At 31.5% G+C, this 24775-nt stretch overlaps 1 protein-coding gene across 2 annotated transcripts in view; it reads right to left on the bottom strand.

Moving 5' to 3' along the window:
* Nucleotides 1-858: 858 nt before the first annotated feature.
* The window catches only part of Nap1 (Nucleosome assembly protein 1), a 43343-nt gene continuing 19426 nt past the window's right edge, over nt 859-24775 (bottom strand). For both annotated transcript variants that reach the window (XM_075378064.1, XM_075378065.1), the window contains exons 6-8: nt 12736-12883; nt 4585-4704; nt 859-1872 (exon numbers count right to left, since the gene is read on the bottom strand). In XM_075378064.1, coding sequence (XP_075234179.1) covers nt 1706-1872; nt 4585-4704; nt 12736-12883 — 435 coding nt within the window. In that variant the 3' untranslated portion in view covers nt 859-1705. The remainder of the gene's footprint in view (nt 1873-4584; nt 4705-12735; nt 12884-24775) is intronic.

Below are 24775 nucleotides of genomic sequence, written 5' to 3'. Positions count from 1 at the left end.
CGTAAGTAGTTAATTTGAAAAACAATAGATAGTGCTGATATAACCCACCGGGTTGGTCTAGTGGTTAACGCGTCTTCCCAAATCAGCTGATTTGGAAGTTGAGAGTTACAGCGTTCAAGTCCTAGTAAAGCCAATTATTTTTACACTGATTTGAATACTAGATCGTTGATACTGGTGTTCTTTGGTGGTTGGGTTTCAATTAACCACACATCTCAGGAATGGTCGAACTGAGAATGTACAAGACTACACTTCATTTACACTCATACATATCATCCTCATTCATCCTCTGAAGAATTATCTAAACGGTAGTTACCGGAGGCTAAACAGAAAAAAAAAGAAGATAGTGCTGATATTCACTGTTTGCCAATATAAGAACCGCTCTTGTTATTATCTATGAAAAATTTGCAAATTTTATAATTGTACAAAAGTGAACAAAAATATTTGATAACAAGGATATGGATGTCTGATTACCAATGTGAAAGTTATTAATTTTTTCTTATTATTTCCTATTATAAATAAATTAATTAAATTTAATTTTCAAATTGATTTAAACATACGATTTTTAATAATGGTTCTTCCAATATTCTCAAAATATTTGTTAGTGAAAAATATTGTTAAAATTAGAATTAGTATTATTGTGATTGTAAAATTTATTTTAAATATTCTAAAAAATTTAGACTTGTCCAAATTTTTTATTTATTTAAGTTGTATTTATTTATTTTTTTAAAATAATATTTCTATTAGTTTGATATAAAAAAATATTAGAAACCTTTGGTTCATATTAAAAAATTGCTTCCTCAGTGGGTTAAATTCCGGTCAATTATAGTAATAGGCCTAAAATTAAAAAAATATGTAAGATTTCTTTAAAAAAAAGTTGTAATTTATTTATTATTCTTTAACACAATCTTTTCATTCGTTAAAAACAATAAGCTTAATTTTCTACTATACTTTCAAGTTAGAAGATAAAAATAAAATTTGTATCATCGAGTAGCATCATTATTCATTTGTATAAAAAGGTTCTTTAATAATAAAAGTAATGGTGATAATGAGATTAGGAAGAAGTATACAATAATAGTCTATTAATAAAAAATAAATTATTATAACAAATCATTTTTTTATATTTTTAATTTTTTTTAAAGAAAATCAAAAATAAAGAAAATTGCTCTACAATTTATAATGGTACTAAATTATAAATGAAACTAAATTATATTCCGTAAATAATTATATAACAATTCATAAATATATCTAAATATATATATATATATAAAAAAGTCGTTTATTTTTCTTTTACAATAATACAGCACTTAGTCTTCATTCTGATTATTTTGATCCTTCTCAATAATAATAATAATAATGATGATAACAACAATAATGATTTAAGTGGCTAACGATGACATATGCTAATTTTACTTATCAGTACTAATATATTTTCAAACCATAAACACCGGGATGAATAGATCAAAAATATACAATAATATATAAATATAATCTCTTCATTGGTATGATTTATTCTGATGACATTTGATTAAAAATAAATAAGAAAAAAGTTACACGATTTCCTTCTCATTTCATCCACACTTTACAATAAATTAAAATATTAAATTGTGTGACACATTTATAAAAATTTTCATAATTTTTCATTTAATAAAAAAGAAAAAAAAGAGGGAAAAAAGAATATAAATACGCTATTTATTTAGTTTGTAGTTTACTGCTGTTTACAATCTCCCGGCTGACCGTGGTTGGTTTCCTTTATTAAAATGCTTCCACCCGTTTTAACTCCTTCCTCGTCTTCATCTTCTTCCTCTTCATCATCGTCTTCTTCATCTTCTTCACCCTCTTCTTCATAATCGTCTTCATCTTCGAGAGCTTCACCTGAATTTTTCATTAAAATATACAAATTAATATTTGGATAAAGCACTTAAAAATGAAATGTAATCTATTGTAACTCAAGTGATTCTGCTATGGTCAGCGATTAGAAAGTGATCTTTTAAAACGTTAAATCTGAAGCATTATGTTGACAAGGTCGATAGGAAAATAAGAAAAGAAGATGTGAAATAAACTGAACTTAAAGTTGAAAGTTATAATGAAAAAAAAAACAGTGAGTAAATAGTAATAAAAAAAATAATAAACTAGATTGTTAATGATTTTGTAACTAGAGTACAGTTACTGTTTTTTGGATTTCAATATCACAAAGGTAAATATCTCTGATTTAGCATCACAATGTAGGGGAGATGGTAAAAACATCAAAAGAAGGTCAGATGTATAAATGAAGTATTATTTCATTCATCTAAACAGATTATGCAGCCCAACCAACAAAGGTTGTAACAATTTTCATGAACTCATTAATGGAACTATCAGGAGTAAATTTTTTTATAAATGTAATAGATAACTCTCTTTCAAGTTTTAAAAAACATTCACTTTTTACTAAATTGCAAACCTGTTACTATAAATAATGGTTAAACTTATTAATGCGCTTTCTATATATAAAAAAAGCTTAAGCTTTCAAAGGAAAAAGACAAATCACAAGCGCGCTGTAGTGGTTAAGTGATTGCCAACAAATAGAGATAAATGTTAAGAGTTTAATGCATAATGTAACTTACCACCAATTACGAATTAAATTATTTTTTTTGTGGTTGTTAAATAATGTTTTCTTTGGGAAAAAATGAATTTTGTATAAATTATAGGCTAAAAAATTCAACAGAAAGTCTGTGAATTCAATATTTTATTTTAATAAAATAATTAACAAAAAAAACCTGTATGAACATATACGAATAAGGGTCACATAAGGTCACAAATGAAGGTTTAACTAACAAATGTTTAATAAAACTTGAAATAAATAAATTTATTTTAAACTTCAGTATGCCTGTTAGAATTATTGGTTAGATATAAAAAAAGATTATAACAAAAAACAAACAGAATAAATATTTTTGAACTAACAGGCGAGCAAGCTGCATATTAAAAATTATTTCAGCAAACAAATTTTTCCCACATTCTTATATTATTATTAAAAATATTATAAGAAAAAATTACATAAAAAAATGATGGAGTCTTAAACCAAAGACCACTCAAATATGAGAGTGGAACACCTGCTGCTTGGCTGTTGCCATACCTGTGATAATAGATTACAAAATTACTTGAACAAGTCACAAATCTTTAAACTGCATAAATAGGGGTGAGAGTTTGATGCTGCAATTTTTGATTTAAAGTAGAGAAGTTCCACCTATCATCCTTCAGAAGGCCATCAATAAACTCAGCTGTTAGCCAACTTCCTGCCCTTTTTAGCTGAAACTAACGGGTAATTTCAAGTGTCTAAAAAAAATATATTACTACGGCAGCTAGTTACAGTTACTGATGATGGATTAAGACATAATAAATACAATGTTTTAAAATAAATTCTCAGTTTACGAACAAATCAGAACCAAATGATTTCCTTTAAACAACAAACAGTTTGGGTACCCAACAATTTAAAAATTGTTATCTTTTGCAATTTTGTAAAAACTTAATAAAGAAATCTTCTGCAAATTTTGCACAAATACAGGTTAAGTTCCCTAAAGTAAATTCTCAAATTGATATGAACTATATGTATGATGAAAATTGGTAAACTGACTATAAAAATTAAAGATTTTTTTTACGTATAGAATTCAATTTTTGATATAATTTTAATATTCAAATCATAAATATAAGTGAAATAAATTTAAGGTAAGTTTTAATGACAAGGGGTCAGATTATTTAAATCATTATCATAGTAAAATCATTTAGCATTTATAATCTTGTTCAAAAACAATAACTGTTCCCAATTCATTTAGAAGTACAAGCATTCTTCCTTAAAAAAAGAAGACAATTATAGTTTTTGAAAATTTTAAAATTTTTAAAAATATGCATAAAAATTTTGATGGTAATAATTATTTCAGCAAAAATTCATGTACACCTGTTTTTATAACTAAGTTAATAAAATCTTTGAAAAGCCATTCTTATATTTTGTTGGTAGTCTACGTTGCAATTAATTTATGCAATTTTCATAAATAAAGAAAACTTTGACAAGATGGACCATAAATTTGACTAGTAAATATTACATGAAGGAGATGGCACAAAATCATGATTAAAAACAATCAGATTGCATGATGTCCAATTAGAGGTTCAAAACCACCAAATCTAAAAAAAATCACCTGTGTAGCACTAAAATTAAAGTTAAGGAAATCTAATACAGTGCTATCTTAGAACTTTTTCATTAACGACCATACTGCTTAAAATATGTAGTAAATTCTACCTTACTGTGTAATGTACCTATTAAGAGTTAATTCTGCTTTATTCCAATACACTCAATAACAGAAATTAAAATGTACAATAAAAACACAATAAGCGTAAAAACAAAGCTATGTAAAGAAACTTTAAATATTACATATCCAGATAAAATGGAACAATCGAGTAAGTAGAAGGGTAGATATTTGAGCAGTACATGGAATTCAGATGTCGAACTGGTAGGCCAGAAGTGTATAAATTATATCAGAAAACAATAAGATAGATATTTAAAAGAACAAAATTGGGAATAACTATCTACTTAATATGGTCAATTGCTATAGTTACCTGTGTAGTAAAGAACTGCTCTCTGAATAATACGTTCACGAATGTAATGGCCAATTTCAAAATCGGTAGTCAAAAGGGATTGTGTATCTTCATCTATTTCAGCATCTGGATCTTCTGGCACTAAAAATGAAAATTAAACTAAGTATCAGTAGTGTATTTCTTTCTAAACAATCATATTTTAAAATACTAAAGATCTAATAAAATTTTCACAAATAACCTGTTTTTTCTTTATAATTTCTCATAATTCATAAACACATGTGAATTTCTACCTTTAGCCAATGGTTTCACCTAGTAATCACAGATAAAACTGAAATATGTAAGAACTTAACGTGCTTTTCACATTAAAAGACCTGTTCATACCAAGTAAATCCTATTCTTTCATGCATTTATTGGTTTATTTCAGAAGCCACTTGTATGCATAAACTTGTTTTTATAACTATTTGAGGACCAGACTATTTTGCTAGTAAATTAATGGTTCTAAATTTAATTTTTAATAAATAAAATTATAACAATCTAGAGCATTGTGATTTGTTTTCAAAAAGTCATAGTCTTGGTAAAATAATAACACATTGATCAATAAAATTGAAAATTCCTTTTACGAATAACTCGTTATTAACTGAATATTAAAGAAATCTGTCTTTAGTTTGTGGTAAAAAATGCTTCTCCAGATTTGTGATCTGTTATAATGCCGCTTTTAAAGCATAAGACCAAATAGATTCATCTATACTTAGTTTGAAAATTTAAAGTTGCATACAGTTAATTTATATTAATTCTACCAGCTTTATTTTCAATTTGTGGGTTATCTATTAATTTCTTAGAAACTCAAAGGTTTCAAAAAAATACTTCTATTGTTGGATTTTGAGAACTTCAGTTTTGCATCTTTTAGTACAGATATTTTAATTTCCAAGGTTGACAGATGTCTTGTGTAGAGATTATCAGTTATTTTTTTAGGATTTTCTGTACTATTCTTCTTATGAATGATTTATTCAACTTTTCTTTCAAGCTAAAAGAGTTTTATTTATTCTATAACTTATATATTTCCATAAATTTTTACTATATCATAATATATACAAAAACTCTTTGGATTTACAAGAGGTGATTAGGACTGATATAATCAATATTACCTTTTCTTTTTAACCAAGTCAATAACATTGTCATGTTTTATTTTTTCCTTAAATTATTTGTAGCTTTTTCAGGGTTATCCATAAACAACACGTCAAGCCAACTTTCTTTGCTTTAAATTTTAAGACTTTACAGCTAATATATGTTTCAACAGTTTCCTATTTTCATTTAACATTTGTGTTTCAACTGATAATAAATGTGGATAATGTTCAGTGAATCAGCATGTATATTTAAGTTTCGATATGCATGCTTGAATTAATGTACAATTGTCTATTCAAGAACCTAGTGTTGTAATCACTTTTGAAAGTCTAATTACGTTATTAAAGTAAGGCTTATAAACACCACCTTCAAGAAAATTATCAAAAAAGCTTGGTTCACATTATCCATTTGAATACTATTAACATTAAAATCTCCAGTAATGTAATGGCTTTTATACTTTTATTTTGATCTATGTATTTTTTCATTATTTTCAAGAAATCTTTTTTATTCATGTTGTGATATGTGTTTAGTCCTTAGACCTTGATACTGTTTTTCCCCCTTTTTCCTTTGTTTATTTGTATACCAGTACAAGGGTTGTTTATTTGTATACCAGTACAAGGGTAAGTCAAATATAAACAGGATTTTTTAAAACTATTTATTGAAAAATAAAAGGCGAATATAATTTATTTTTCTACACAGTTTCCTGCTTTAGAAATATCTTTTTTCCAGCAAGAAGGAAGGTTTTTTATCACAGTATCGTAGAATGAAGCTGGATGCATGAGGAGCCGATTGCGCACAAATCCCTCCACACCTCGTCATCTTCAAATCGTTGCCCTCCTAGAGCTTCTTTAAGCGGTCCAAACAAATGAAAACCACAAACAGGGCAATAGATCTGGGCTGTAAGGTGGATGATCAAGTTGAGTTGTGCATTTCTTCTAGTTTTGAGACCGTTAGAGCTGCAATATGGGGCCTGGAATTGTCATAGAGGATGGCCTCTTGAATCGGTTGGTCTCGTCGATATGCAGCCCTCACCTCATTCAACAGCTCGCAGTAGTAAGCAGCATTGATTGTGCATCTATCGTACAAAAAATCAATGAGCAAAATGCCTTGCTGGCCAAAAAAATGGTTGAAAAAACCTTGCTAGCTGACAGTCAAGTATTGACTGTCAAATACTCAGACCAAAAGATCCAGGCAAAGAACACAGATGTATCATAACCACAGTTCTCATCAACGTTTCAGTCCGCTGAGAGATAAAACAGTTCTCAGTGAAGGCTGAGAATTTCTTATCTCAATTATTTCATTATGCTGCTCTCCTTTACTTTGCGAAGTCGCTGCATTTTGGCCCATACTGCCTAGTCATAAATGTTTTTTACACACATCAGAAAAAGCATGATACACATCTCTACCTCTTCTCAACTGACTTAATTCTGGATATCTAACCATTTTCTGGATATCCACACCTCGTCATCTTCAAATCGTTGCCCTCCTAGAGCTTCTTTAAGCGGTCCAAACAAATGAAAACCACAAACAGGGCAATAGATCTGGGCTGTAAGGTGGATGATCAAGTTGAGTTGTGCATTTCTTCTAGTTTTGAGACCGTTAGAGCTGCAATATGGGGCCTGGAATTGTCATAGAGGATGGCCTCTTGAATCGGTTGGTCTCGTCGATATGCAGCCCTCACCTCATTCAACAGCTCGCAGTAGTAAGCAGCATTGATTGTGCATCTATCGTACAAAAAATCAATGAGCAAAATGCCTTGCTGGCCAAAAAAATGGTTGAAAGAACCTTGCTAGCTGACAGTCAAGTATTGACTGTCAAATACTCAGACCAAAAGATCCAGGCAAAGAACACAGATGTATCATAACCACAGTTCTCATCAACGTTTCAGTCCGCTGAGAGATAAAACAGTTCTCAGTGAAGGCTGAGAATTTCTTATCTCAATTATTTCATTATGCTGCTCTCCTTTACTTTGCGAAGTCGCTGCATTTTGGCCCATACTGCCTAGTCATAAATGTTTTTTACACACATCAGAAAAAGCATGATACACATCTCTACCTCTTCTCAACTGACTTAATTCTGGATATCTAACCATTTTCTGGATATCCACACCTCGTCATCTTCAAATCGTTGCCCTCCTAGAGCTTCTTTAAGCGGTCCAAACAAATGAAAACCACAAACAGGGCAATAGATCTGGGCTGTAAGGTGGATGATCAAGTTGAGTTGTGCATTTCTTCTAGTTTTGAGACCGTTAGAGCTGCAATATGGGGCCTGGAATTGTCATAGAGGATGGCCTCTTGAATCGGTTGGTCTCGTCGATATGCAGCCCTCACCTCATTCAACAGCTCGCAGTAGTAAGCAGCATTGATTGTGCATCTATCGTACAAAAAATCAATGAGCAAAATGCCTTGCTGGCCAAAAAAATGGTTGAAAAAACCTTGCTAGCTGACAGTCAAGTATTGACTGTCAAATACTCAGACCAAAAGATCCAGGCAAAGAACACAGATGTATCATAACCACAGTTCTCATCAACGTTTCAGTCCGCTGAGAGATAAAACAGTTCTCAGTGAAGGCTGAGAATTTCTTATCTCAATTATTTCATTATGCTGCTCTCCTTTACTTTGCGAAGTCGCTGCATTTTGGCCCATACTGCCTAGTCATAAATGTTTTTTACACACATCAGAAAAAGCATGATACACATCTCTACCTCTTCTCAACTGACTTAATTCTGGATATCTAACCATTTTCTGGATATCCACACCTCGTCATCTTCAAATCGTTGCCCTCCTAGAGCTTCTTTAAGCGGTCCAAACAAATGAAAACCACAAACAGGGCAATAGATCTGGGCTGTAAGGTGGATGATCAAGTTGAGTTGTGCATTTCTTCTAGTTTTGAGACCGTTAGAGCTGCAATATGGGGCCTGGAATTGTCATAGAGGATGGCCTCTTGAATCGGTTGGTCTCGTCGATATGCAGCCCTCACCTCATTCAACAGCTCGCAGTAGTAAGCAGCATTGATTGTGCATCTATCGTACAAAAAATCAATGAGCAAAATGCCTTGCTGGCCAAAAAAATGGTTGAAAGAACCTTGCTAGCTGACAGTCAAGTATTGACTGTCAAATACTCAGACCAAAAGATCCAGGCAAAGAACACAGATGTATCATAACCACAGTTCTCATCAACGTTTCAGTCCGCTGAGAGATAAAACAGTTCTCAGTGAAGGCTGAGAATTTCTTATCTCAATTATTTCATTATGCTGCTCTCCTTTACTTTGCGAAGTCGCTGCATTTTGGCCCATACTGCCTAGTCATAAATGTTTTTTACACACATCAGAAAAAGCATGATACACATCTCTACCTCTTCTCAACTGACTTAATTCTGGATATCTAACCATTTTCTGGATATCCACACCTCGTCATCTTCAAATCGTTGCCCTCCTAGAGCTTCTTTAAGCGGTCCAAACAAATGAAAACCACAAACAGGGCAATAGATCTGGGCTGTAAGGTGGATGATCAAGTTGAGTTGTGCATTTCTTCTAGTTTTGAGACCGTTAGAGCTGCAATATGGGGCCTGGAATTGTCATAGAGGATGGCCTCTTGAATCGGTTGGTCTCGTCGATATGCAGCCCTCACCTCATTCAACAGCTCGCAGTAGTAAGCAGCATTGATTGTGCATCTATCGTACAAAAAATCAATGAGCAAAATGCCTTGCTGGCCAAAAAAATGGTTGAAAGAACCTTGCTAGCTGACAGTCAAGTATTGACTGTCAAATACTCAGACCAAAAGATCCAGGCAAAGAACACAGATGTATCATAACCACAGTTCTCATCAACGTTTCAGTCCGCTGAGAGATAAAACAGTTCTCAGTAAAGGCTGAGAATTTCTTATCTCAATTATTTCATTATGCTGCTCTCCTTTACTTTGCGAAGTCGCTGCATTTTGGCCCATACAGCCTAGTCATAATGTTTTTTACACACATCAGAAAAAGCATGATACACATCTCTACCTCTTCTCAACTGACTTAATTCTGGATATCTAACCATTAGTCATTAAACAGTCTTTTTAGATGCCACCTACAAGCCATTAATTACCTAAAGTACAAAAAGAAAATTCAAGACAGTTTGAAAGAAATTCCAAGAAAAACGGTTAACCTTTAAATCTTTCAACAGTAATTTTGTTAAAATTTCACCAGTGAAAGAATTAACTGCTATTATATTCATTCTTCAGTATAAGAAAAATAATTAAGCGATGCAAGTAAGGACAGGATGTGTTAATATGCAACTGGGTGATGGGGTTCCACTTCCAGCCACCAGAAAAGTATAACAAATATATTTTGGCATTACTTAAAAAAATACTTTAGTAATAACTATCATTAAACTTAATTTGGTAACAAAAATTCAATTCTCTAAAATTTTTTGTAATTTTTCCTGATTTTCTAAAAACTCATAACTTTTCCTAAGTTTATGTTTCCTGACTTTTCCAACCTGCGGGAACCATAGTATTCACAAAAATAAAATGATAGTTTTCAAAGCATCCACATATTGACATAAACTCAACACATTCAGGAAGTGGAAAAGGATCCCACAAAAAGGAAGACTGCTAAAGTTTCTTTCACTCGACATCAAGTAGCAAGTTTCTCATAATGATTGCAACAAGAGGTACAATTTTAAGAAAGAATTAAAATTATGAAAAACATAAACTAAAGTAGAGAGAGGACCTGTGTACAAAGCTCCCTCAATAAAAGAATTTGCTAAAAACTCTGATGGCAATTGAAGAGTTTTTACAAATCTTAATTTATCTATTTCAGTCACATTTTGTTAATGCTAGGTTCCAATTCTGAGAGTAAAAAAAGAACATCAGGATTTTAATTTATCTTTGTTGGGTGCAGAGTATAGTGTCACTTTAAAGCCAGAATCAAAGAACAAAGAGGACACTTTAAGTTGTGCACATGACTGTTGATTGATTCTGCAAGTTTCCAATTGACAGCACTATTAGCAAAGACGGCGACTTCTGACAGAAAGCCTTTTGTGTTTTCCAGTTTCCTAAATGTAAATCTGTAGTTTTAACTATCTGAAACGTATTCTGTAGAAAGTTTATTGTGATCCTCTGGGCCAACAAAAACACTCATTAGTTTGAAATGACTGGATGTCTAGTGTAAATATTGACAAAGGGTACCAGAAGAAAATGTTGAATGTACCAATCTTTCATGTATAGTCCTTAAAATAGAAGTAGAATTTTTTGCCAAAAAAAGTGTAGAATATTTTAAGCAAACATTTTCATATGTACCCATTCCATTTACAGCTGTTATAGGCTGTGAAGCCTAGACTTTCTGTGTGTGCCGACTTAGCGATGAAGATGTTACAGCACAAAGATGACTATCTTGATTGCATTGTGCTTAACGACAGGTCAACATTTAGTGACAAAGTTAACATATATATGTACGTATCTGGGGGTTGGAAAATTCCATCAACTCTTACAATGTAAAAGGGATTGCTTTTCTGCTGAAACAAGGTAACAGGAGTTGCTTATTTGGATATGCTACGTACACAGCTCTGGAGAATTTTATATGGCTACAAGATTGTGCCATCTCTTCATCAATATAACTATGTATGGAATCAATTGAATGACTTTTTTTCCCTACCACTGACAAAGCTTGTTTGGAGTAGCCTCCAAAGGCCACTTTATCTGATGCCATGTGATTTTTTCTTAAGGTTTTATAAAGATCATGTGTACATACTTCTATTACCTACTAATCTACCACAGGATTGAAGCAGTTCTCTTCAATTATTCCAGACATGCAGGTTAAACTACAGCACAAACTCTTTATTGGTTGGATGTGTGCCACATGGTGAAACACAAACACTTATAGGGTAGAACTGTAAGTTACACTTTCATTTTATTTGCAATTTATTATTATAACTTTAAGTTAAGAGATATTGAACAGCTTTAAAACCTCAATGTTTTTTTTAATTGTATACCTGCATAATGAATGAAAATCCTAACATGGTAATCATCTAGTTGTCAAAATAATATCTGTCTTAGGTTAGGTTAGGTTAATCACTTTTTTTTTGTCTTCAGTCATTTGACTGGTTTGATGCAGCTCTCCAAGATTCCCTATCTAGTGCTAGTCGTTTCACTTCAGTATACCCTCTACATCCTACATCCCTAACAATTTGTTTTACATATTCAAAACGTGGCCTGCCTACATAATTTTTTCCTTCTACCTGTCCTTCCAATATTAAAGCGACTATTCCAGGATGCCTTAGTATGTGGTCTATAAGTCTGTCTCTTCTTTTAACTATATTTTTCCAAATGCTTCTTTCTTCATCGATTTGCCGCAATACCTCTTCATTTGTCACTTTATCCACCCATCTGATTTTAACATTCTCCTATAGCACCACATTTCAAAAGCTTCTAATCTTTTCTTCTCAGATACTCCGATTGTCCAAGTTTCACTTCCATATAAAGCGACACTCCAAACATACACTTTCAAAAATCTTTTCCTGACATTTAAATTAATTTTTGATGTAAACAATTCAGTCTATCACAATTCATTAAAATTAGTGACAACCCAAATCATATAAAATAATGTGAACAGTAACATAAAGGGGAAAAATTGATTTATGAATACAACTATAATAGAGTACATTAATAAATGGTTATATATATTAAAAATTACTGTAATTGATATAACTTTTTTCTCTTTCTGTTCTGTTCTTTTAATATATACAGAATCAGACACAAACTGTTATCACAAAATTTCTTGCAAACTGCTATATAAATTTAAAGAATTACAAATAACAATAATAAATTATTGTTATAACATAGTCTGCAGCAGAAAATTCTAAAAATAACTATTTGGTTAATATAGCAAGTTAATTTAAGTTCCTTGACAAAATTACCTTGATGAACAATTAAATACATTCATAAGTAAAAAGTGGTCAATCTAAGCATGGTCAAAACCTAGAAAAGATTGCTAAGACTTTACTAATTTCATAAAATAATTCAAATTCTAGTATTAATAAGTTTTGTACATTAATAGCATAACAACTTACTGCAAGGTGGTGTAAAGAAATTGAAAAATGAATCATTCTGTATCGTCTTCATAATTGTTCTCATAGAGCCTCTGGATTTATGTTTCTGCCTTTTCTTTACAGTCTTAACAGTCACATTTTTACCTTTCTTCCAATCGATAACACAACCCTAAAAAAAAAATGAAATCTTTCTAATGTAAAAAACATACAAAAAGAAAATTACAATTATTATTTCTTTTTAACAAATTTAAAGTTAGTGTGGAGCATATCCTTTGCATAACCTTCAAACTCTAATCAAAATCCCACATAATGAATGCCATTATTACCCACTGTGCACATGAAAAGAATGATGGATATTTATTATGCAAGCCAAAAGAAGGAAGGAATAATTGACCTGCAGAATCGATTTAGCCAGCTCCTACTTTGGAAACAATTTATAAAATAAAAGCCATAAGAGATACAATTAAAATGTTTAATTAATATTAGTAAATGTAAACATAATATACCTCGTTTTGTTAATCTCCACTTATTTCTACCGGTCAAACATCTTTATGACCTCATAAATCTTGAAATTTTCTCATGAATATTATGTATGTTTCAATAAAATTTAAAATAGTAAATGCAATGATAAAAAGTTAGTATTTAAGTGTACTTATAAGCAATAAGATAAAACAATTAGTTAACATTTCTGCTTCCAAAATACCAAAGGCAGGATCAAAATTTATAGTATAAATGGAAATTTTTTTTATTCTACTTTCTTCGTCTTTTGAGTATCTTGTAAGCAACTACTTAGGTGTCAATGCAAGGAAAGCTGGTTTGCTGCCATAGTCCTTGAAGAAAAGTACTTTTCTCTGGGTACATACTCAGGTACCAACCCTGTTACCAACCTCATAAAAGGGCTAAGGCATGGGATCATCGGATACAAGCTACCACAGTTAATCTAGTTTTTAGGTAAAGGTAAGCAGACCATAACACGACATATGCACTAAAACTAAAAAAAGATAAAATACCAAAACAAAAAAAACTGTAATGAGTCAGTTATAAATATTGTACATATGGATCCTTTATCTAGAGAAAAAAGGCACAGGCTTCTCTTAACACTTTAAATATCAAAAAGGTCATCAGTCAAAAATTTAGGACAGAACTTTTAAACGGACTTGTAAACAAAGATTCCATTTCTTTATGCTTTTATTATATGTTATTTTTTACTTTAGTAGCTAATATTTATATGGTGATATAAGTTTAATTCAAAATCAATATTACCATAAATCTGTGCATCACAACAACTGTTAAAATCTGCATCAATGTATATAAAATCTATTACAAATCTGTTTTCTGCAAATTTTTATAATCACAAACAGGACCACAATTGTTACAATGTTTGTAGTTATACTATAATAGTTATGGCAATATTAGTGGTTATAATATTCTTACCACACAACTTTATGTGAACAATAGAAAAAAATATTACTATTAAGTTCCAAAGAAATTTTTTTACACTGATAAAACTAATACTGTTTATTTATCTTAATATTTTAATTTAGCATTATAATACCAAATTACAATTACTGATAATTAACATTATATAGAGATTACTGAAATGTAACTGAAATTGAATCATTTAAAAGGAAAGGAAGTTAAAATATATGCCTGAATTACTTCCCAGAACATACTAACACTGTAAATACCAGGAAATTCTTCTAAGTTTATACCATAATTCATCAATTTCAGGTATTCAATACATCGATTATAGTAAAAAAACAGGTACACTGTGTTATACATTAAAGTTTTTGATGGACTATAAACCTAAATATAGTAAAATAAGAAAAAGTAACAAAAAAAGAAAAACATTTTAATTTACACTAGCCACGAAATATACAGGTGTATCACAAAGTTCTCCTGGGGCATAACCTATTCTACTTGTAAAAACAATGAAAAAAGCATATGTCCTAAAATGCTTCATCTGCAAGTTATAGTTAGTGAAAGATTTCACTCAAATTTCAACTACTTATGTAAAATGAGGTTGTACTGAAGTTTTTAGGATGTCAGTTAAGGAGGCAGAATTAGTTACTTCTTATGGTTTTTTACCTGAAAAAAAATGAGTAAAATAGATCCCACACAGTATCTGCAGTAGTTTTTGAAAAATCTGGGATGAAAACCAATAAAGTAGCAACCCTTATTTTTTACGTTTGATAGAACATTGTTAAATGGGTAATCTAAACTATTATACAGAGGGTTTTTGTTTGTTCTACATAAAAAAAAACTACCAGATCAATCACAACCAAATTTTTAATATAGGTTTTTTGATACTAGTTCACCTCAAAAAAAAAATAAATTTAATAGTGAAGATTTGCTGGTTGAAGCACAAATTTAATGAACTGAACTAATTGAAATGAATTAATGAACTGTTGAGTGTCTATCACTGTACGAGCTGGGTTTGAACTGAAAGATTATGAACATCTAATAAAAACATCTCGATTTTTTTTTAAATTCTGAGTTTCAAGAGTTAAAATGAAATTTTGAATTTTTTGAAACCCTGTTATTTTTTTTTAATTTCTCAGTAACAAATGAAGAAATCAACCTCATTTTTGGGTGTAATCTTCATGTCAATAAACCAATTTCTGGATTTCTGAAATTTGACCTTGAATAAGGATGAAGAAAGGTAAAAAAATTTTAAAGAATGATTGCAAATTTTCCCGATCCCACTACAGTAAATGAGATATTCAATAGATTTGGGCTTGTAAATAAATACTCTTCAGATAAATATTTAAAAACAATTTTTGGGTTTTTATAATTCAGATTTTCTTAAGGGGTGGGAAGGTATACAGCACTGTGGCTCAAACAACACAGCCACTGTCACAGTTACTGCATATTTCTTTGACTAAAAAATAAAAAAGATTGACTACTACGGGAATCCAAAGTAACCACATAGCACGGGCAAAGCTGCTACAGGGAGCTAATAAACACATACTTTTAAATGAAACTTGTAAAAAATCAAATTCAGAACAAAATGATATAAGATAAGTTCAATAAAACAGGTTAAAAAAATTCAAATTTTATTTTGAAACTGTACACTAGACCAAAGTGCATTATATTTATCAGTTTATAAATGTTCAAAAACCGCTACTTCCAACACATTTCTTGGCATGCTTCTGTACTGCTTTTGTTGCTATTTTTAGATCTTCAGGGTTGTTCTTAAGTTGCTCATTTGCATCCACAATGCAGACAATTAATTTCTGACAAGAATGTATCTTTGTTTTGTATACAGAATTTTTCATTCATTCTCAAGACGCAAAAATCTAAAGGGTAACGCACTTAGATTTTGTATCTTGAGATCAGGCAATCTTGGTGGTGAGGAATGTGGACCCCACAACTGACCCACTTCTCAAGGAAATGATGATTTAAGCGAGTGAAAACTGGACAAGAGAAGTGGAGAGGCACACCACTGTGCTGGAAGTATACTTTGCATCTCAGAACTAGAGAAACATTTTCAAGAAGCTGCAGCAATTCTTGGAGAAATGCAAGTAGACCTCAGCATTTAAGCAACCAAATAATATGAACGGTCCAAAACGCTGACTGTGAAGAACACCTCCCCATATATTGATGATAAATCACTGTTCAAAATAGCCTTGTACTGTCTCATGAGGATTTACTTCTACCCGTGTGTGTTAACTGCATAAGTTAATGATCCATCTCGAGTGAAAATTTCCTCACTGGTAAACAAAACATACTTGTACAATTGTTAATTTGTATTCCACCAGTTGCAGAATTCCAAGCGAAGCAGTCTCCTGGATGTAATGTTGGACCTGGCTGTTTATGATAAGGATAGAACTTGTTTTTTTTTTTTTTAATGTCCTTCAAACCATAGAATACGAAACTCCCATCCACTTACAAAGACATCATGTACTGATGCCTGACTGAGTTGAAATACATCAATAACAGCATAGTGTTGGGAAGATCGTTCTTAGCTGGTGTAAATACTAGGTAGTGAACCTGTTTTCTGAAGATTGCAAAAAGTCACGCTAATTGTTTTGGGGTCTGGAATCCTGAGATTCAGGAAACCTATTTCATATTCTACTGCAGCAGCTGTAGCATTACCAGATTACACACCTAATATAAATACTGCATCAACGTATTCCTCTGTTGTAAATAGTACAACATTACTTCAAAGGCAAACGTTCAAACTAAAATTCACAGAAATCTTCATGAACAACAGCACAGTTCACATTACCCAATAATGTATCTTGCACGATGATTTAAACACTAATACAGTAATGCACAATGCTGAGATCAGCTGTTACTTTATTGTAAATTTTGTAATAATACTTTTCAAATAATTTAATGTAATTCTGTCATTAATAAAAAAAATTAATTTAAGTAATTTTTATTTTGAAATTATGTAATTTTCAGCCGTTTAAAAATTTTCTAACAGAAAATTTTGTTTTTACAAATTTTTCACGTACCATAAAAGAATTTGGTTTTTTACATTAAATATGTACTTTTCTGACACATATAGTCACATACAGTTTCTAAATAAAACTCAATTTTTATAACTTTCTTCATTTAATTAAAGTTATTTTACACAATTTTGTTCAGAATTAAACTCTCTTACAAATTTTATTTAAAAAGTTTTTGTTTATTACACATTATTTATTGTATATCAAACAAACTGTTTTTTTTTTTTACCCAATTTATTGCTTTTCATCCCACATTTCTCAAGAATTTACTGCAGATACGCTTCTGGAATCTATTTTACTCAATTTTTGAGATTAAAATCCATAAGTAATCACTAATTCTCTCTTAATGTTCTAAAAAGTTCAGTACTACCACATTTTACCTGGACAGCTGAAATCCAAACAAAACCTTTCAGTAGCTGTAACTAGCAAACAAAGCATTTTAGAGCAATGTTTATATGAACTTTTTCCATTATTTTCATGTGTAAAATAGGTTACTTAAAATCCAGGGAAACTTTGCGATACACTGTAAGCATACACACATGTTTACATTGCAGGTTGGTTTTATTAGTACTCATTTCTGAATTTTCACTGCATCAGTTCATTTTTGAGTTCAGTTTAAACATACATCTAAATACTTAAGAATTTGTTTGACTTTTACATATCATTACTTTTTTTTAAAGTTTTATTCAAAAGCAATTTTTTATGATTTTACATTTTTAACTAATCTTGTTTTTAAATCATTTTATTACTATATAACTTTTGTATTTGTTTATTTAAATTAAAATCCATACAATTTTTTATTAACAATTTACCCTGACTCCATTAATTTTTATAAATTTACTCAAATTCTGAATGCACATAAAAATGAGCATCCTACCTCGAAAAACTGTTTATCTTCAAAGGATTCCCCTAAATTTTTAAAGTAATTTTCCCTGACTAAAATAACCATGATGTATGAAGTCTAAGGACATTTTTCCAAACAACATTCAAAGTAACTCATAACTAATTATGCTTTTTGAACTTTGAAATCCAAATACAGGTGATATTTTTCACTATCATCATACAAAATTAATCTCAATGCATTATGAAAATATATTTCACACTTCAAGTTGAGGTATTTTAATATTATTCACAAAAATAATTGGCGATTGAGAATACATGAATCTTAAAATATTTCTCAGTAAACAAGTTTTTAAACACAGTCTACTTGATTCTATAATCGAAAAAATTACTCAAAAGCTTTTGAGTTCTCACACACTATAAAATATGTATATATTACTAGCATGAATACTGGATGAAGTAGTTCATGCATAATACCAGCATGATCTAACATTTACAAATTGCTAGATACAGATTTGAAATTTACAGCCCTGCTTAAAAAAATTCAGGAATCTGGCTAGACCTTCATCTAACTTGAATAAGATTTGGCAGGATGTAATTGGCTACTCATTACACCACTCTGATTTAGACATTTGTCATAGCGTGGTACAAACTTTCCAATACTTTCGTCACAGAACGGAGCCACCTGAGTTTTCAGCCATGTTTCTACGCTGATCTGCAGCTCGATGTCTGTGCCAAAATGTTGTCCTCCTAGCCAGCGTTTGATGTGAGCAAAGAGGTGAAAATCGGATGGAGCCAAGTCCAGGCCTGTATGGTGGGTGATCAAACACTTCCCAACAAAAACACTGCAGGAGCTTCTTTGTTACAGCTGCAGTGTGCGGCCGAGCATTGCCATGGAGACTATGTAGAGAAATAGTGTAACTATGTAAGTACTTGTTACAAATAATTTTTTTTTTATTTTCACTGTGGTTTTAATTTCATGACCAATCAGACCTTGAAAAAAAATAACCCTCATATACATATGCCCAATGCCCTAACTAAAACTGATTTTAGTGATTATTTATTCTTTCTGTACGAGATGTGGCTTTAAAAAACTGATTAATGCTATAAAAAGCTTTGCTTTTTATTCTTCACAATTTTAACATTATCCCCTTCAACATACTCCCCTAAACAATTTCATGTGAATTTTCCATTGGTCAAAGCAGTGTTGGAAGTCATTTTCAAAAAGCATATTCATGATTTCACATCACTTTGTCTTTCACAGCTTCAAATCTTCTTCCTTTCAGTGCTGATTTCACCTTTGGAAACTGAAAAAAGTCACATGGGGTGAGGTCTGGCGAATAGAGTGGATGTTCCAACACAGGAATTCCATGCTTGACCAAAATAACTTGACAGACAAAGGGCCGGGGTATTCCTGATGAAGAATCAGACTTCTTTTCCATAACTCAGGTCACTTTCTTCCTACTCATTCACTGACAGCAGTTAGAACCTTACTCAAAGTAGTATTGCTGATTCACAGTTTCACAATCTGGTACCCAGTTTACATATACAACCCTACAGATGTCAAAAATCATAGGTCATCTTCAATCTCTTCTCATCAGTCTTTGAACCGTTCAAACCACTCAAAAACCTGAGTTTTTCAAGAAATTTCACATTAATGCATTACTCTTTTAAAACACTTAACATTCTTTCGACAGGCCGCAGGTGCAAGGTCCAATACAAACTAAGGCCACGGCCCCACTAAGGAGTCCACAGTCAACTTGGGGGCAGCAATGGAAAGAGGGGACTTAACATGACTGCTGTGTTCGATTGACCACATTGGCACATGATGTTTATCTGCAGATTGATCAGTCTGGTATTTTTCAGCCATGCTTCATATCATCTCTTAAAACTACAGAATCCACACTGAATAATTTTGTTGATTCAAAATTTTGGTTTCAGGTAGATACCAAAGTAGTTAAATCCTTTATTTGAAATATAAAAAGTGCATGTTTAAGTGAAATCCTCTCTTTTGACATAACGTAAATAAACTGCATCTGCTCACTCCAAATGAAATATACAGTACCTTCAAAATGAAATGAATGAACAGTGTACCTCCTTGCTGTTATTAATAATTATAATCTTTCTCAAAATATCATACTATTCATTGTTACCGTAGTCACAACTGCATCTACATCAGAAGATAACTGATAACAGGATTAAAGATTCAGCATTAGCAGTTCTTCTCAAGTTCTTTGAGTAAAGAAAACTGTTGTAATGTGCTTCAGAGGTAAACATACCATTGCTGACTATGCAAATAGTACTCCCATTTAATGATTATTAGAATTTCTCTTCCCACAGAATAAAATTTTAGGCACCTTGTTAGTTGATAAATTTTCTTTGGATAATCTAATCGATTTTGATTTTGTTTGCTACAATGTTAAACTACACTGTTTTGTCAATCATCTATCAATCTATCACTAAGCTTGGCGTCATAGTTAGAAAATTAAAATACCCGTGTACATTTTATTTAACATATGAATTAAGTCTTGCAGCTCCTTTTGCCTATTCACATAATAGCGCACAAGTACAATTTTTGATATCTTAAATAATACATTGCTATGATCTAAATAAAATACTTATTAATTTACTGAATATTATAATAAAAAGTATAAAAACAATTTTTAGCTATATAAATAATTTTATAATATAAAGCATGCAATTTCTGTGCTAACATTATAGTGCTGACTTCTGTTAATTACAGATTAACAAGGTTATTTTATGTCATCGGCTACACTGTGCAAACCGTAAATCATTAACTGTGATAAAAAAAATGTGTTGGATGTAGTTACAGTGTTATATAATTAAATTAAAATGAGTGATCAAAAAAATGTTTACTAGCTGTCAGATGAAATATAATAAATAAACAATCATACTGGATAAAATAGTTGCAAAGTATTAAATAACTTAAAGTGATAGAAAAGCAAAAAGTTATACTGAAATTCAATTGAATTTCATCCTCCATAGGGACCATTCCACTTCAACGAAAATAAATGCACTTCTCAGATTCATGTCCAGTAATTCAGATAAAATTTACAAGTTTGGCTCTACCCATGAAGTAATGCAAAAAAATATTTTTTTCAGTCACTCAGTTTTTTGAATAGAACCTTGTAAAATAGTAAAACAATTGCCAAAAGAAAAGTTTGGACAATTACAAAAGAATAAATTTCTCAGCTCGTAAAGAAATAGAGCTCATTTTGATGACATTTGGAATGGGCTTTCATATTTCACTTGGCAAGGTTTTGTGATACTAATAGTTCAAGCTCAACAAAAACATTATTTGACCTCAAAATATATTTAAATGTATTTTAAAAATTAAAAAAAAAAGAAGTTTTTTTGCTTCCTAATGGGTTGAACATGTGATAAACATTTTATAATGTTCACAATGTGGATTGCAATGAGATCATATTAAAAAATAATTTTGTAATAATTAGGTGCAGCAGAATATTCCAATTATTCCCTCTACGTGGCAATTTATCAATAAAAAATTTCCCCTTCCAGTCTTCCAGACTGAGTCACGCCTGCTGCCAACAAAAGAATATAAATGTTTCACCCTGTTAAGACAAGTAAGATGCAATCTGGAACAGAAGATTCAGTGGTGTATTCCCTAAGAAGATTAATCGTATCTATAAAATGCAAAAAATTTTTTTTGCGATTTTCAGTCACCCTTTGTTAACTGAGCTTGCCTTTCTCTACAGGTTTGGAGTTTTATGACAAATTCATCACAGCCTTGAACCAGAATACAGCGACCAGCATGGAACCATCAACTTCTACACTTTCAAGTAAAATGTACTGTTGCAATCCAATTGAAAAGTCAAGTCATAATTCCTGTAAGAAAAACCTGAGAAGTGTAAGCAAGAACTTGGTGCAAACATTTACTTTTCTTAAGCAAGGTTAAAAAATTTGATACTTGTTGCAAACAGTTAGAAACATCGGCTAGAAAAAATGCTGAAGAATCTACTTCTGACGAAGAATTCTAACAATTAGATCCTTTGTGTGCTTCAGAAAAATATGAGGTTGTAAATGCTCAGAACAAAAGTTTGATTGTTTTAAATGAATCACCTATTCAGTAAAAACGACTACATGAGAGAAATTACCACCAAGAAAAAGCTTAAGAAATCAGCAGTAGTTTTCAAAAGCAAAATATTGAACACGGATACAGATTCTGAACAAGATGCTATTCCTCTCTCCTCTAACCGTGAAATTATCCAACTAATTGAAGGAAAAATTTAATGCCGCAGATGACAAGAGCATCAGGATGCAAATATTGACAATGCTCCCTAAAAGCTGGACTGTAAAAGACATTCAAGATGAATTTGGACTATCCGACTAGACTGCAAGGAAAGCTAAAAACCTGGTTAAAAAAAAGCTTATGTCATATCCTGATCCTAAACCTGGTAGAACTTTAGATTTTGAAACAGCAGAAAAAGTAACTGATCTGTATGAGAGTGAGGAAATAGAGTCGAATATGCCCAAAAAAAAAACATTATATTTCTCTAAAGATAAATGGAAGATGAAAGCATGTTCAGAAAAAGTTAATTCTGTTATCTCAGTGAAGCTTATGCATTGTTTAAACAGATATCCATTGCTGAAAATAGGATTTTCAAAGTTCTGTGAACTCAGGCAAGAACTCTATGGTGTTCTTGCAGGTGCAGTGGAACCCAGTGTTGTGTATGTACTATGCTTCAAAATGCAATACTTATGGCATGCATTATAGAATGAACTGATAGAAGGTGATAGACCAATTAAGTCTTACAAAGATATTATTACATATGTAGTGTGTGCTAATCCAACTGAAGTTTCCTACTTTGAAAACTGCAAAAATTGTCCTAGGTTTGAATCAAGGGAAGGACTGAGGAAGCTTTCGAGCTCAACTGCATTGAAAACATCACCAGTGGATAAAAGTTGAAAAAAGAACAACTCTCAAGACATTAATCAAACCTACTAAAGAATTCATCAGTATAATTTTTGAAAAACTTCTGTAACTTCTTCAACACTCATTTCTTGCTAGTCCACGGTTCAGTTACCCTCACCCATCTGAAAGAAGGTGAATATCTTGTAATCTGCGACTTTGCTGAGAATTATTCATTACTTCTCCTGAATGCGGCCCACTGGAACAATGCACAGGCAACAGTTCATCTTTCACAATATATTTCCAAGATCCAACAACAAAAACATTGAAGTGTACTTCTCTTGTCAAAATTTCTGACCATCTCACACATGACACAATAGCAGTGCACCTTTTTCAGAATTATTTAATTGGTTTTATGCAGTCTCATTTTACCACAAAACCAAGCCAAGCCTGGTCTATTACCACAGTGATTGTGCTGCCTCTCAGTACAAAAACAGACTCAATTTTTTCAACCTCACATCTCATGCCAAAAGTGCATGTGATGTTTGGGAGGGACTGCTAAAACTTACAATTACAGCAAGTCTTCAAATGACCTACAATGACCAGATTATGACTCCATGATAGCTGTATGACTCGGCAAATGGACATATTGAGCAGATTCATGTTAAAGCATTTCGACACATTAAAGCCCATTCAAAGAGCTTTAAAATGACACCAAGTTGACCTCTCTTTCTCTAATAGGAGCTGAGAAAATTAATTTTTTGTTAATTACCTGAACCTCGCTTTTTGCAATTTTCTCACTTTTGTATGGGATTTTATACAAAAAAAAGAGCAACTGAAAAATCTGAAAGAAAAAAAAACTTTTTGCATCACTTTATAGATAAGATCAATCCTATGAATTTTGTTGAAATAGGTGATTGTCAAGTTGTGAGGCTTGGTGATTTGACATGGAATGACCCTAAGTTGCATACTACAAATATTATTTACTTCAGGGGAAGGAATCGCATGGAAATTATGTACAGATTGGAGTAAGAAAAGAAGTCCTACTCATGGGCTTTTAATAACATTGGTTATCAACCTAAAATCTTTCCTACATGAAATACAAATGCTTGAAACCTCGTCAATGTCTCTGATGAGACATTCATTTTACTCCTTATTTTAGGCATCTATATCATCCACATCCAATAGTATCAATTAGATCAGCAAGTTGTTTTAGACCTTCTAGGCTACCGTTATATTAGGCATTTTTTGTCAAATGACCATGCTCTCTCTTCTGGCAACATGTGCATACCACCATACACACATCTCTCTTGCCTTTTTAGCAACTTTAAAACTTCTACAGGCATACTTTTAACTTTTTCAAGCCACACAACACCTCGCCAATCTGTTTAATTCTACAAGTTTATATAGAAATTGTTTTCTTTTTTCTTTAAAGATCAGCGTGAAGAGTGATACATTACCGCTGGATTAACCAACAGTTTCAAGGATTTTCCTTTATTATTGGCATCCGCTATTATGATAGTATGTCGGAGACTGATATTTGTTTTTGCCATCTGCCACTGCACTATGGTTTACACAAATCTCAACGTAAGTCGACTGCTGGTACTAATCACAAGTGTTAATGATGGACGAATGAATGAAAGGTCAGTATATCTTTTTAAGAAAGTGATTCTGTGATGCATTTCCTTATGAGTTTGATAAAAAAAAAGAAAAAAATTAGTAACATATTCTGTTTTAGTCACTATTGTTATCATTCAATGCCTTTACTTTGCTGCTTCAGGTCTTAATCATGAAGTTACTACTTTAAATTCTCAATAATTTTCAAAATTCTAAAGTGTTTTTCTGTTTAAATTTTATTGTACATAACTGCTAA

This window comes from Lycorma delicatula, chromosome 11, assembly GCF_047948215.1.
Source record: "Lycorma delicatula isolate Av1 chromosome 11, ASM4794821v1, whole genome shotgun sequence".
In the NCBI taxonomy this organism is placed as follows: domain Eukaryota; kingdom Metazoa; phylum Arthropoda; class Insecta; order Hemiptera; family Fulgoridae; genus Lycorma; species Lycorma delicatula.
The sequence above is the reverse complement of the archived record's forward strand: the minus strand, read 5'-3'. Positions and strand labels throughout refer to the sequence as shown.